Source organism: Haliaeetus albicilla, chromosome 7 (genome assembly GCF_947461875.1).
Source record: "Haliaeetus albicilla chromosome 7, bHalAlb1.1, whole genome shotgun sequence".
Lineage (NCBI taxonomy): Eukaryota > Metazoa > Chordata > Aves > Accipitriformes > Accipitridae > Haliaeetus > Haliaeetus albicilla.
The window spans coordinates 5,992,366-6,006,779 of NC_091489.1; the positions used below are offsets into that span (position 1 = coordinate 5,992,366).

A 14,414-nucleotide genomic window follows, 5' to 3' on the forward strand; every position below is an offset into this window, starting at 1 on the left:
GAGTTCCAGGTATAACTCCACTTTTCATTTAGTCCATTGCTTTCTCAAGCACACCTTGTAATGTGTTAAACCATAGGAAGAAGTGGAAGGAGAAGAAACGTGTGCCTTCTGTTGGTAAATCAGCTTCTTCTGTATGTAAATCAGTTTTTGCAGTATAAAATATAGGATTATAGAGAAAAAGCTCATGTCTAGAGTCCTGGGACATGGATTTTCAGGGCTGTGAGGAGTTTGCAAAACAGATGAAGATAAACATAGTTCCCTACCAGAAATATTTTGGTAATGTCACATGGTAAATAGTTCATCAAGGGATTGATTACATGTAACTTGGTGTTTGCTTATCATCTGCAGCTTGAAGGCATTCAGTTTGGTTCCCAAGGGATGCATGGGAGTTCAGAGTCTGTGTAACGAGGAAAACATGGAATAGATAACGGGTAAAAATTAGGATATGATGTGTGTGAGCATCAAGAGAAGAGCAGTGGAGGAGAAAGGGGTTCCTCAGCCTCTCGCTCTTACTCTGGGAAGGGAAAACAAATGCTCTGGATAGAATATGGAATATGTTTGTTTGTTTATTTGTTTCTAAGGAGTTTCTCCTCCAACTCAGAGCACTGAATCCACTTCTGCTGAAAACATGGGAGGAATAGGAAGCAGGGGAGCTCTGTCAGGAGATGTCTCACCCAGACATTGAAGAGCCATGGTTGGACCCTGCAAGGAATCATAGAATCGTTTAGGCTGGAGGAGACCTTTAAGATCATCGAGTCCAACTGTTAACCTAGCACTGCCAAGTCCACCACAAAACCATGTCTCTAAGCGCCACATCTGCACCTCTTCTAAATACCTCCAGGGATGGTGACTCAACCACTTCCCTGAGCAGCCTGTTCCAATTCTTGACAGCCCTTTCGGTGAAGAAATTTTTCCTAATATACAATCTAAACCTTCCCTGGTTCAACTTGAGGCCATTTCCTTTTGTCCTATTGCTTGTTACTTGGGAGAAGATACCAACCTCCACCTCACTACAACCTCCTTTCAGGTAGTAGTAGAGTAATAAGGTCTCCCCTCAGCCTCCTTTTCTCCAGGCTAAACATCCCCAGTTCCCCCAGCCGCTCCTCACAGAACTTGTGTTCTGGACCCTTCACCAGCTTCGCTGCTCTTCTTTGGACATGCTCCAACACCTCAATGTCTTTCTTGTAGTGAGGGGCCCAAAACTGAACACAGTATTTGAGGTGTGGCCAGTGCTGAGTACAGGGGGACGATCACTGCCCTAGTCCTGCTGGCCACACCATTTCTGATACAGGCCAGGATGCTATTGGCCTTCTTGGCCACCTGGGCACGCTGCCGGCTCACATTCAGCCGGCTGTTGGCCAACACCCCCAGGTCCTTTTCTGCCGGGCAGCTTTCCAGCCACTCTTCCCCAAGCCTGTAGCGTTGCATGAGGTTGTTGTGACCCAAGTGCAGGAGCCGGCACTTGGCCTTGTTGAACTTCATACAATTGGCCTCGGCCCATCGATCCAGCCTGTCAGATCCCTCTGTAGAGCCTTCCTTCCCGCAAGCAGATCAACCCTCCTGCCCAACTAGCTGTTGTCTGCAAACTTACTGAGGGGGCACTCGATCCCCTCGTCCAGATCATTGATAAAGATATTAAACAGAACTGGCCCCAATACTGAGCCCTGGGGAACACCACTTGCGACCGGCTGCCAGCTGGATTTAATTCCTTTCACCACAACACTTTGGGCCCGGCCATCCAGCCAGTTTTTTACCCAGTGAAGAGTACACCCATCCAGGCCACGAGCAGCCAGTTTCTCCAGGAGAATGCTGTGGGAAATGGTGTCAAAGGCTCTACTAAAGTCTAAGTAGACAACATGCACAGCCTTTCCCTCATCCACTAAGCGGGTCACCTTGTCACAGAAGGTGATCAGGTTAGTCAGGCAGGACCTGCCTTTCATAAACCCCTGCTGACTGGGCCTGATCGCCTGGTTGTCCTGTACGTGCTGTGTGATGGCACTCAAGATGATCTGCTCCATAACTTCCCCAGCACCGAGGTCAGACTGACAGGCCTGTAGCTCCCTGGATCCTCCTTCCGGCCCTTCTTGCAGATGGGCATCACATTTGCTAACCTCCAGTCCACTGGGACCTCCCCGATTAGCCCAGACTGCTGATAAATGATGGAAACTGACTTGGTGAGCACTTCTGCCAGCTCCCTCCATACCCTTGGATGGATCCCATCCACCCCCATAGACTTGTGCGTGTCTAAGCGGTGTAGCAGGTCGCTAACCATTTCCCCTTGGATTATGGGGGCTTCATTCTGCTCCTCGTCCGTGTCTTCCAGCTCAGGGGGCTGGGTACCCAAAGAACAACTGGTCTTACTATTAAAGACTGAGGCTAAGAAGGCATTAAGTACCTCATCCTTTTCCTCACCCTTTGTCACTGTTTCACCCCTGCATCCAGTAAAGGATGGACATTCTCCTTAGCTCTCCTTTTGCTGCTAATGTATTTATAGAAACATTTTTTTATTGTCTTTTAAGGCAGCAGCCACATTAGAAAGGCCAAAGCCCAACTAGTAGTTAATTTTCTCCCTGTATAACCTCACAACATCCTTGTAGTCCTCCTGAGTTGCCTGCCCCTTCTTCTAAAGGTCACAAACCCTCCTTTTTTTCCTGAGTTCCAGCCAAAGCTCTCTGTTCAGCCAGGCCGGTCATCTTCCCCACCGGCTCATCTTTCGGCACATGGGGACAGCCTGCTCCTGCGCCTTTAAGATTTCCTTCTTAAAGAATGTCCAGCCTTCCCGGGCTCCTTTGCCCTTCAGGGCTGCCTCCCAAGGGACTCTGTCAACCAGTCTCCTAAACAGGCCAAAGTCTGCCCTCTGAAGTCCAAGGTAGCAGTTCTGCTGACCCCCCTCCTTACTTCTCCAAGAATCGAAAACTATCATTTTGTAATTGCTATGCCCAAGATGGCCTCCAGCCATCACATCACCCACAAGTCCTTCTCTGTTCACAAACAACAGTGAACAGCCTTCCCTAGTTGGCTCACTCACCTGCTGTGTTAGGAAGGTCTCTTCCACACACCCCAAGAACCTCCAGGACTGTTGCTTCTCGGCTGTATTTTATTTCCAGCAGACATCTGGTAAGCTGAAGTCCCCCATGAGAACAAGGGCTAGCATTTGTGAGACTTCTCCCAGCTGCTTATAGAATATTTCGTCTGCCTCTTCATCCTGGTTGGGTGGGCTATAACAGGCTCTCACCCTGCCTTGTTAGCCTTCCCCATACCCATAAACATTCAACCCTATCATCACCTTCATTAACCTCTAGACAATCAAACACTCCCTAACATACAGGGCTACCCCACCGCCTCTCCTTCCTTGTCTATCCCTTCTGAAGGGTTTATAGCCATCCATTGCAGCACTCCAGCTGTGCAAGTCATCCCACCGTGTTTACATGATGGCAACATTATCATAGTTTTCCTGCTGCACAATGGCTTCCAGCTCCTCCTGTTTGTTGGCCATGCTGTGCGCATCAGTGTAGAAGCACTTCAGTGGAGCTACTGATCCTGCTGCCTTTTTGTGGGGGAGAAGCCCAAATTCCTATGTGACCATTCTCAGGCGCATTCGTGGTTTCTAACACACCAATAACCCTTGCATCTTTGCTGCCGCATGGATCTCCATTCCCTACCTCTGGTTGGCAGACTGAAGGACCTTGCTAGCACACCGTCCCTCAAACATTGGCGTGTGGCCCCCCAGGCTTATCTCTAGTGAGCCTGGTTTTATCTCTATCCCCCTTCAAATCCAGTTTAAAGCTCTTTCAACGAGCCCTGCTAACTCCTGTGCAAAGATCCTTTTTCCCCTTTGAGACAGGTTTACCCCATCTGTCGCCAGCAGGCATGGCGTCATGTAGACTGATCCATGATCAAAAAATCCAAAATTCTGCTGGCGATACCAGGCTCAGAGCCAGGTATTGATGTGCTGGCTCTTCCTGTTTCTTCCCTCATCATTCCCTACAACTGGGAGGATAGAGGAGAACACTGCTTGTGCTCCTGATCCCTTACCAGTCATCCCAAGGTCCTGAAGCCTCTCTTGATTGCCCTCAGACTTCCTGTTGCAACTTGATATGTGAAAAATCAATAACGGATAATGATCTGAGGGCCATACCAGGGTAGGAAGTTTTCTCTTCACATCTTTAACCCAGGCCCCAGGGAGAAAGCAGACTTCCCTAAGAAGTGGGTCCGGTCTGCGTATAGGGCCTTCCCTCCCCTTCAGAAGGGAGTCTCCTATGACAATGACCCATCTATTTTTCTTTATGGAAGTGGTTTTGACACAGGGCGTAGGCCAACTTAACCCCGGGGACACCTCCAAGCTAGACAAACGAACCATCGTCCTCCTCATTGTTTGGTTCCACTTGCAGAGCCTTATCCCTATTACGCAAGAGGACCTGGGAAGGTGGGGTGGTCACGGAGGAGACGTGCCTGCTGTGCTGGGCAGGAGCTTGTCACCATTGTCCCCTATCCCTTGAGTCATCGCGTTCAGTCAGGCGGAGAGAGGATTGGGAATCCCCCGTGTCACGTGTCCTGTCTGCCTGACAGGCCTGTCCCAGGGAAGGCAGGGTGCGATTGCAGTAGTCCATCTCTCCCTCACACTCCCTGATGCTCCTCAACCCACGGTCCTCCTCCCTGAGCTCTGTCCCTAAGCGGAGGAGCTCCTCTCCCTGGGCACACCTCCCACGCTGTGCTCACCGCTGCTGTTCTGTCCCGGGCTAAGAGCAGGGCACGGCCTCCAGCCCAACACTGGGGTGACAGCCTGTTCCCACCGGAGCTCTGTCTGGGAACCTGCGTCAGTCATGGTGGGTGTAGAGCTTGGAGAGGCCGTGGCTTTCTGCCAGCTGGATACCCTTGCTCCCCGGTTGAGCTGGCAGAGCTACGGCACCCTTTCTGCACCAACTGCCACCCCACGTCCTGGTCTCTCGCGCTCCCCAGGGGCTTCTTTTTTAGGTGCAGGGGGGGTTGGCCACCCTTGCTCCTGGCCCTGCCCAGGACTCATCAGCTACTGTCACCCTGTGGGTCTCCCCACTCCCCTGAGGTTCCCCCTGTTCAGGGCCCCCCCTGTGCACCACATGCGAGCGCTCCGCTGAGGATTGTGCCAGCACCGGAGCTGCTCACCTGGGTGTCTGTCCTACAGCATGCCAAGCAATGAAAACATCAAGGTGGCCTCACCACTATTGGGAGGGTCCCCAAAAAGGGCTCCTCATCCTCTGCCTGGAGGTCCGTGCTGGTTGCTTCCAAATTAAGTTCCTTCTTAAGTTGCGTGTACTGTTTCCAACAATGTAAGAGACCACCAAGTCCTGGGCAGAGCATGTTACAACTTTGTGACACCACGACAGTCTCCTGCTTCCTGTGGTTAGATGTACCCAGAAGCAGCCACCGGCCATGGACGTTATTAACAGGAACAGGCTTTTGCCACAAAAATTCAAGTCAGGCCTGGGTGCTGATAAAGCCTTGTCAGCTGGAGAGTCGATGCCACAATAACAGGACAGGAAGGTGACAGCATCCTTCCCCATTAGCCCAAGAAAAGAACAGATAAGAGCCATGAATTCCCCCACCCAAGGGACCACAGGCACTCTGGTTGTTCTACCAACTCCGGAGGGAGCAGGATGCCAAATCCTGATATGGAAATCTCCTGCTGTAGTGGCCATCAGCTTCCTAGAGGGTTCAGCAAACTATCCGAAACTGGGTTTGTCATTACCAGTCCAGCAGCAGCTCTGATGGCTGGTGTCCCTTTGATTTGCATCCAGCAAGTGCTCCTGGCCAGAGCTCTCAGACATGTGTCCCTGCCTTGGCTGTGAGAGTGGGTGGATTTGGTTCTGTTTAATAAAAACAACACTTTCATCCTAGCCCCTGGTGGCCTCTTTCAGCAGGGAAGGAGGAAGAGGAGGAGGAAGAGTCGAAGCTGTGCCTCAGCCATGAGTTATTCAGCACAGCCACAACCTGGCAGCGAGCACAGGGCTGGACCACTCCAATCAGGGCACCTTCACAAGCCCTCCGGGTCCAGCATGTGCTGAGGGAGAGCAGCCCCCAGCCCAGCTTCGATAGGAGGTAGGTTTTCACAGAATCACAGGATGGCTGAGGTTGGAAGGAATCTCTGGAGGTCATCTGGTCCATCCCCTTGCTCCCAGCAGGGCCATCTAGAGCAGGTTGCCCAGGACCATGCCTAGACAGTTTTTTAATATCTCCAAGGATGGAGATCACACAACCTCCCTGGGCAACCTGTGCCAGTACTCCATCACCCATAAAAAAAAGTGTTTCCTGAGGTTCAGATAGAACTTCCTGTGTTTCAGGAAAGGCTGCAGGAGCTGGGACTATTTAGCCTGCAGAAGAGAAGGCTCAGGGGTGATCTCATCAATATCTATACATACCTGAAGGGAGGGTGCACAGAGGATGGAGCCAGGCTCTTCTCAGTGGTGCCTAGTGGCAGGACCAGAAGTCATGGGCACCAAATGAAACACAGGACCCCCAGGCCAAGCTGCGTTCCAGCTAGGTGTCCCCCAGCACATATGGGTGCCTGAGGTTGTTCTACCCCAGAGACAGGTCTGTGCCCTGCTTGTTGAAGGAGAGGGGCTTCCAACTCCCAATTTCTGACCAAGATGCCTCCTTAGGAGGAGGTTGGAGGTCACACAGCAGTTTCTGGGCTCCTTCCAGCCCTGCTGGTACCAGAGCTGGCCCAGAAATGGAGAGACCAGAGTTCCCAGGACACATCCTAGCTCTTCCTGTCCATGGGCTCAGGACATGATGCCAATCCCCCTCGATGATGAGGGAAGACTCTTCCAAACAAAGGACACAAGGGCTGCTGCTAGAACTGTCCCCAGGGCCAGCATCTCTTCTGGAGAAGGCAAGGGTGGTGGCCCAGGTCAGGCAAGAGCTTGGTGCCATCTCCAAAAGGGTAGGCACAGCTTGGGCAGCTCTTTCCCATCCCTCTCAGTGATTTTGGGGGAAAAAAAGGAGCAGCACAGGGAGTGCAGAGATCCTTGGTGCTTTATTGGTGACAGCTCAAGCCCGGGCAGCCATGCAGACAAGGAGCATTGTTTCCTTGCTAGGGACAGCAGGCATGGCTGTCCCCACCCCAGCAGAGGGACACCGTGGGACCCCAGAGCTCACCCATGGGAGAGGAGCCCTGTGATCTGGGTCTACCCCAGGCTGCCCAGGTCATCGTGTCAGCTGCTGGAGAAGGTTTCGTCCCCATCGCTCCCTGTTCCTCTCTCACCAGCTGCTCTAGGTGCTCCAGGGCTGGGGTGGCACAGCCACGCTGATGCTGCTCTTTGCCTCCCCTGTGATGCAGTGCTCCCACCTTCCTCCTCCTCTTGGTCTGTCAGGAGCTCTGAGAAGCTGGGACCTCGTTGGGGCAGAGACCTGGAGGCTTGGTCCTCCTCCGGGCTACAGCCCAGGTCTGCAGGCAGATGGACAGAGAGAACAGTGAGGAGCTGGCCGAGTTCAAGCTCCCTCCTCTGCTGGAGGAACACGCGTGGCACCTATGGGCCAGGTCCCATGGCGATCAACTCTGGATCACACACAGATCGCAGCCCTGCAGAGCGGGATGTGCTTGTTCTAAGGCTGCATCAGAGATTGCCCCTTGGGGATGAGGGTGGCGAGGACTTTGGGGCACTGAAGCTGGCTTGGAGCCAAAATGCCACAGTGAGGACATGGCCCAGTGTGTAGTGGCAGCAGGGCAGGTTGGAGCAAAGGTGGGGGAAACTGCCCAGGAGCAGGAGTTGGGGGTGACAAAACAGAGAGGAGTGGGTTGGTGGGGTGTGTTGGGGATGATGCTTCAGGGGCCATCACCTTCCTCGTCCTGAGCCTCTGACGCTTTCCTCTCCTGGCTCTGGGACAGCAGGGTCAACCTGTTGAGGGCCAGCAGAGCTTTGCCTGTTTTCTGGAGTGGAGAGAAGGAGCACTGAGCCCCACACCAGAGCCATCCCCATCCCCACATCCTCATCATCCCCCCAGGTACCTGCCACTTCCGACGCGTCAGGAACTGCTTGATCCTCTCCTTTGACAGCGCCTTGGTGCTGCTGGGCTGGGGCTGCTGCAGCCAGGGGTGCAGCAGAGCCCCTGTGCTGGAGAGCCGGCAGCTGGAGGCAGACGGGGTGGTCATGGGGGGGGCTTCTCCACCATCAGACCCTCAGCTGCTGGCATGGACCTATGGAGCATCCCCTCCACCAACCGCATCCAGGGCTTTTCCCTGCCCATCCCCTTGGCACCCCAAAACCCAGCCCAGCTCAGCACCCCACAGCCACCCCCGGGTCCTACCGGGGGTCCTTCTGCAGCAGTTGGCTGATGAAGTCCTTGGCTTGCTGGGAGATCTCAGAGAAGGTCTCCTCCTCGAAGTCCCACTGGGCAGCTGTGATGTTGCTCAGCGTCTCCATGTCGTTGTCCCCCTGGAAGGGGGACTCCCCGCTCAGCCTGGAGAGGTGACGCAAGGACATCAATGACAGCTCAGCCCCCTCCAACCTGACCTGCTGTTCCCAGGAGGACACTCACAGGATGTAGCAGATGACACCAACGCTCCATATGTCTGTGGTGAAGCCCACGGGCTCAAAGGCGACCACTTCTGGAGCCATGAACTCAGGGGTGCCATGCAACACCTTCACGGGGGTGTCTGGAGCTGCAGAGAAGATGCGTGGGGCAGGTGTCCAGCTGGGATGTCCCCAGGACAGCCCAGCTGCACACCAGCACATGCCAAGTAGATGAGCCTCTGTGTCCAGGTGGAGCTGCCACCCTCCAGAACCCATCACAGGTCTTGGTGCTCTCCTAGAGCATCTCTGGGTGCTGGGCACCCACAGGCACAGGGGTCTTGGGGATCTCCACCTGGGAGGCAGGGCTGAGGACATGCAGGTTTCCCCAGAGCATCTTATGGTCACCAGGAAGGGCCCTGATCTGGTGCCACAGAGCTGCCTGTCCCAGAGGCGCAGGCAGGAGGATGCTAAGCTCCTTGCTGACATGCCTGGCCAGATCAGGTCCCTGTGATGGTGACAGTCCCTGCTCCGGTCCCCCAGGACCCCTATTCTTGCTCACCCAGCTTCCGTGCCAAGCCAAAGTCGATGATCTTGAGCCAGTGGCTGCTGGGGCTGACACAGACAATGTTCTCAGGTTTGAGGTCGAGGTGGACGACAGCCTGGCTGTGCATGAACTGCAGCCCCTCCAGGATCTGCTGCACATACTGAGCACTGCTGGGCTCTGTGTGCTCGAAGTCATCATCCACAATCCGCTCAAAGAGCTCCCCGCCTGCCACGCTGGGGGAGAACAAGGTGCTGGGGACCCCGCTGGGGTCTACCAGCCCCGAGGAGGAGAAGACCCACGAGGGAAGCCAGACTCAGCACTCTGGGAGCATCCCACCACCCATACCTCCAGGGCCTGCAGGTTGCCCATCCATCCTATGCCCCACGCCAGCACCCCTCCCCACCTTCAGTGCTCTCCCTGGCAGAGCCCAGCACTGTCCCCACCACCCCCAAACTTGACTCTGTCCCCCCGCACTCACTACTCCATCACCATCACTAGCTCGGCAGGGCCCTGGAAGGCAGCGAGGCACTGTACGAGGCGCGGGTGATGCAGCAGGTTCATGAGCTCCACCTCGTCCCGAGCCGCCTGCTTCTCTTTAGCCGTCCGCGTCCGGAAATATTTCCCAGCCCGGATTTTGCCGGTGGCTTTTTCCTGCAGCCGGTACACTGTCCCAAATTTTCCCCTGGGACAGAGCGAGGATGAGGGATGGAGGAGCCATCACCACCACCCTACATCCCACCCAGGGCTGCGCATGGACAGCCATGGACCATCCCCAAGCAGTGGGGATGTGGGACTCCCACTTACTCTCCCAGCTTCTCCAGCTGCGTGTACATGTCTGAAAACTTTTCCTGGCTGCTGACCACCACATCGCGGTATTCAAAGGTCTCCTCGCCTCCTGGGAGGGATGGAACAGGGTGGTCCATGCATGGATCCCTCATGCTTTGGGGACCAGCTGCCCGCGCTTCCCCTCCAGTGCTTATTTCTGTGTCCCCCCTGCTTCATCCAGGTCCAACCACCCTCCCCACGCAGTGTAGATGGGACCCGGGGTGGGGGATGAGGGGACAGCAGCTGCTGCCACAGGAGCTCCTGGAGCAGCCCAGCACCCTGCAAATCAGGGTAAAAGGTGCTTTTAGGATCAAAAATCCAAGCGAAATGGGGCCATTAAACAGGATGGGATGGAGATTGGTGCTGATCTGGGGGGTCGCAGCAGCACTGGCGTCCCCACGGAAAGCCTGCGCCTCCCCCGGGAGAGACCGAGGGTTCAGCCATACCTTCTGCCTGGGACATGGTGGTGCCACCAGCTCCTCGCTGGGTGCTGGCACAGTCAGGATGGGTGCTGGATGCAGCCCTGAGGCTCCCGGCAAGCCCGTGCTGGGGCAGGGGTGCTGAGGCAGGCGATGCCTGTGTGTCCACTCTGGCTGCTTCCTGGAGCCCCGCACCTTCTCCCTGCCATGTGAGACCACCAGCATCTCTCCACGTCTGCCTGCACTCCCCATTCTACCCAAAAGCTGACATCCTGATGGACCCAAAGAGACCCAGCAAAGGGCCAAACGCAATTTTAAAGCGAGGTCCCTTCTTAGATGGGGACAATCTCTTTCCAGTAGCGCCTTGGGCTCAAAGCCGATGTTTTTCTTATGCCCTGCCTTGCATCAGCCAGGAAATCCCCAGGAAAAGCTGCATTTCTAGGGCAAAGGACCTGTTTCCTTATGCACGTCCCCTCCTGCTCAGTCCATACAAGGTTTGGGAGGACAGGGCAATGACACCCAAGCGTGCTAGGTGGCAGCACCCAAATCCCAACCCAAGAGCCACAGTGCTGACCTGTGCCCGTCCAGTCCTGTCCTGTCCCGTCCCGTCCCAGGCCACCAGCAGGTCCCTGATCCTTCCCAGTCACTGCAGAGCCATCAGGGAGCTGGAGAGGGAAGGAAGAGGCGATGGTAGGGGTTGAGGACCACTAGGACCACACATATGGGGATGTCTCGGTGCTGCCTTCAGGCCCAGCCAGGAGCATCCCTCCTGCTCCCGGGCTGGGAACAGCCCCAGCTCTCCCCTCCCTTTCCTTCCCAGGGAACGTTTCCGGACTTGGGGGAACAAACAACCACCAACATCATCACAGAGCCCTCCCTCCCCCAAACCATGCCTTGCACTGCAGTCCCAAACCCCACAACACCCCATTTGGCACTGAGCAGGGTCACAGGGCTGCAATGCAGGGGTCTCAGCCAGAGAAATCCCATGGTGGGAGGACACGAGGGGGTCTGCGGAGACCTGACACACCTCATTACCTAGCAGAGAGCTCAGTCCTGCACTGCTCTCCCAGTACATATCCAGACCGTAGAGCCTCTCGGAAGTTAAATCCACCAGCAGCCCAGCCCTAGCTCACCTCTGCCTCCTTCCCCACCCATGGGTGGGTTCCCACTGAGGGGCTGAGCACCCACACCTGCTCCCCTATTCCCAGCTCCACCTGCATCTAATACCCTGCCCGAGCCATCGCTCTCCCCAAAACCCATCCTGGGCTTCAGGCTTCCCTGGGTGAGCTCAGCTCCCACTTCAGGGAAGCCAGGATGAAGGTGAATGGGATGTTGCAAAACTCCTCCAGGCCTCCGAGCCCAGCGGTTTGGAGGAAAAATGGGGTTATCCAGCCTTTATCCCCAAAAAGCTGGACTGCGTGCCTGCACTGGCACCCAGCACGCTGCCATGCCTCAGTTTCCCCTGCTTTAAAATGGGAATAACGCCGTGATTTCCTCCTGGAGCTGACTCCACACCCGGTGATTGTTCAGCGGCACGACGGGGGACCCATCCCCCCCCCAGGGAGCCCCGTGTTACAGCATCCCCCCCGAGCAGTGGGGATGTCACCCTGGTGTTACCTGCTGTCCGAAGCCAGGTCTCACGGGTGATCTGGGGCTCTGCCAGTGCCAGCAGCCGCATCACCGCCGCCACTCCCGCACTCGGCACAAAGTCCACAGCTGCCGGCAGGGTGTCGGGGACAAGCGTCCCCAGCGCCGGGGCGGTGGCAGGGCCACCACGACCTTGCTGCTCGCCCGTCACCGTGACCTTGCCACCGGCAGGGCAGAGCCACGGGAGGGGGCTGCCGTAGTCGGGGGGGTCCCCACCAGCACACCGTGGGCAAGGGATGCGGTGGATACTCCCCACTCGGCGATGCCGTCAGCGCGCTTGGTTCGACCCTGCTGGGATATCGACTGCTGTGGCTGGGCATGCCGGGGACAGGAGTAGGACACAGTGGTGGCCTGGCTGGGGACAGGCAGCGGGGTGATGATGGAGTACAGCTGGCCGCATCCTGCCTGCCCGGCAAGGGGTGATGGAGACCCAGCCAGGCTGATGTCTGGCACCGCCGGCCATGGTTCCTGACCCCACTTGGCTCTGAGCCCCTCTCTGGGGCAGGATGAGGCCATGCGGGTGATGCTGGGCTGCTCCCAGCACAGGGAGAGGCAGGATATGGCCCAGGCGTGCGAGGGATCCCAGCAGCCACTTGATGTCAGTATTGGCCTGATGCTCGTCCTGGTGATGAGCAGCAAAAATGAGCAGAAAAAGGCCAGGAGGGGAAAAAAAGATTGGGGGTCTGGGGGACTTGTGGAGGGGTGGCAGAACCCGCCATCCCTGGGAGGACGCGCTGGGATGCAGCGCTTGGCTGGAGGGTGAATCCCTCAGGAGCTGCTTCCCACGCCACCCCTCCGGATGGAGAGTCTTATCCATGGGACAACCCCACGACACCAGCCCGGAGTCCCTGGGGATGCCATGGGCCACCTGGGTGACCCCCCACAGCGACAGGCCACCGCCCTGGGCACCATCCAGACTTGACTTCTTGCCACCAACAGACATAGATATAGTTTTGTTCCCGGCATCCAATGAGCATAACAAGTGGGTCGAGGCCAGGCACAGGTCTGGGACAACATGGCCGTTCCCAGCTCCATTCCTCCATCGCGCAGCACCAGTAGTTATCCCGCTCCCAGCCTTTAATTCCCATGGGACCAGAGCCTGGTTCAGCCTTGCCCAAGCCCACATAAGGACCGTGTTTAATTTTCAAGCTCTAACCCAAAATTCCCCTCAATCTCATCTACTGGAGCATCCCCAGGAGTTTAAGGTCAACAGCAGGAAAAGCTGAAAGGATTTTAAGGAGTGAGGGTAAATGAGCCAGTCCAGGGATGGACGAGGAGATCCATCCATGCTTCGGTATTTTCCAGCCTTCAAAATGAACATCATTACTGACAGCGCTTCGTTTAACAGCCACCAACCCCTGGCGCTTTCTTGCACCTTTGCTTTCCGGTTTGGGAAGGTGGCCCATCCGAAATGTCTGGTGATGCATTATCTGCCATGGACATCCTCATCTCGTGCCTCATAAAATTAATTAATGTAATTAATCATTAGCACTCATACCCAGGCATCCATGGGTTCCCACTTGGGTGATCAAGTTGTCTCCATCTGCCTGGAGGACCCCCCAGCAAAGCCAGGATGGGATTTCCAGGTGACCCCCGCCATCCCAAACCCCATCCTCCCCATGGGGTCCCCCACCAGAACCCCCAGTTCACCCCGACCCCCCCCCCAGCCCTCCCAGCCTTTGGGCTGAGTCAGGCCCCCTTTGTGCGGGGCGCTGGGCAGATTTAGCTGCCTCTGCTTTTTTGTAGACCCTACAATAAACAGTGTCGCCGCAGGGTTCAGCTGGTGGAACTTGACACTGGGTGACAGTGTGGCTTGGGGGGACGGGGTCACCTCACTGGGTCCTGGATCTGGGTGTCCGTCTGTCCATGATCCCATCGTGCCTGAGGGATGGGCTTGATGACTCCGGCGGGGGGACACAGCCCCTGCTCCTCATCACCCGGGGAGGGATGGACATGGTCCCTATTCCCCATCGTCTGGGGGGGACACTGTCCCTGCTCCCCATTTCCCCAGGGACGGGGGGCCAGTCGCCGTTCCCCATTGTCTGGGGACACAGCACTCAGTGTGTGCACCAGAGCCAGGCCTGTGGGGACATGGGTGACATGGAGGACACAGAGGACTTGGGGGGAACAAGGGTCATGGGGGGACATGGGGTGCCTTGGGGACCTGGGGACACATGGAGGATATGGGGACACAGGGGGCACCATGGACATCGGGACACGGGAGGGGTACTCAGAGGACATGGGGGACACCAGGGGAACATGGAGGGGACACAGGAGATGCAGGGGATGCTGGGGTGGGGGGGACATGGGAGCCACAAGGGCCCACAGAGGCCATAGGGGGCAGATGAGGGGATGCAGAAGACATGGGGGACATAGGGGACATGGGAGGAACATGGGGGGCACAGAGGACATGGGGGCACCCAGGGGGACACAAGAGACACGGGAACACCAGGGACAGGGGCATGTGGAAGCCACAGAGGACCTGGGAGG

The 14,414-nt window shown here is 56.3% G+C and overlaps 1 protein-coding gene across 3 annotated transcripts; it reads right to left on the reverse strand.

Annotated features, from left to right (window-relative positions):
• Positions 1 to 6,993: 6,993 nt before the first annotated feature.
• Positions 6,994 to 12,167, reverse strand: LOC104319803 (myosin light chain kinase, smooth muscle). Of its 3 annotated transcripts, XM_069786782.1 has the most exons (11): positions 11,895 to 12,167; positions 10,852 to 10,942; positions 10,305 to 10,479; positions 9,838 to 9,928; positions 9,512 to 9,715; positions 9,049 to 9,266; positions 8,515 to 8,638; positions 8,284 to 8,436; positions 7,985 to 8,105; positions 7,816 to 7,906; positions 6,994 to 7,423 (listed from the first exon to the last, which is right to left on the reverse strand). In XM_069786782.1, the coding sequence occupies exons 3-11, from the start codon at positions 10,318 to 10,320 to the stop codon at positions 7,191 to 7,193; spliced, it is 1,251 nt and encodes a 416-aa protein (XP_069642883.1). In that variant the 5' UTR covers positions 10,321 to 10,479; positions 10,852 to 10,942; positions 11,895 to 12,167; the 3' UTR covers positions 6,994 to 7,190. The 3 variants fall into 3 exon arrangements, with proteins under 3 accessions (XP_069642883.1, XP_069642882.1, XP_069642884.1); XM_069786781.1 differs by lacking the exon at positions 11,895 to 12,167 and having other exon boundaries at positions 10,852 to 11,075; XM_069786783.1 differs by lacking the exons at positions 10,852 to 10,942; positions 11,895 to 12,167 and having other exon boundaries at positions 10,305 to 10,739.
• Positions 12,168 to 14,414: the final 2,247 nt, after the last annotated feature.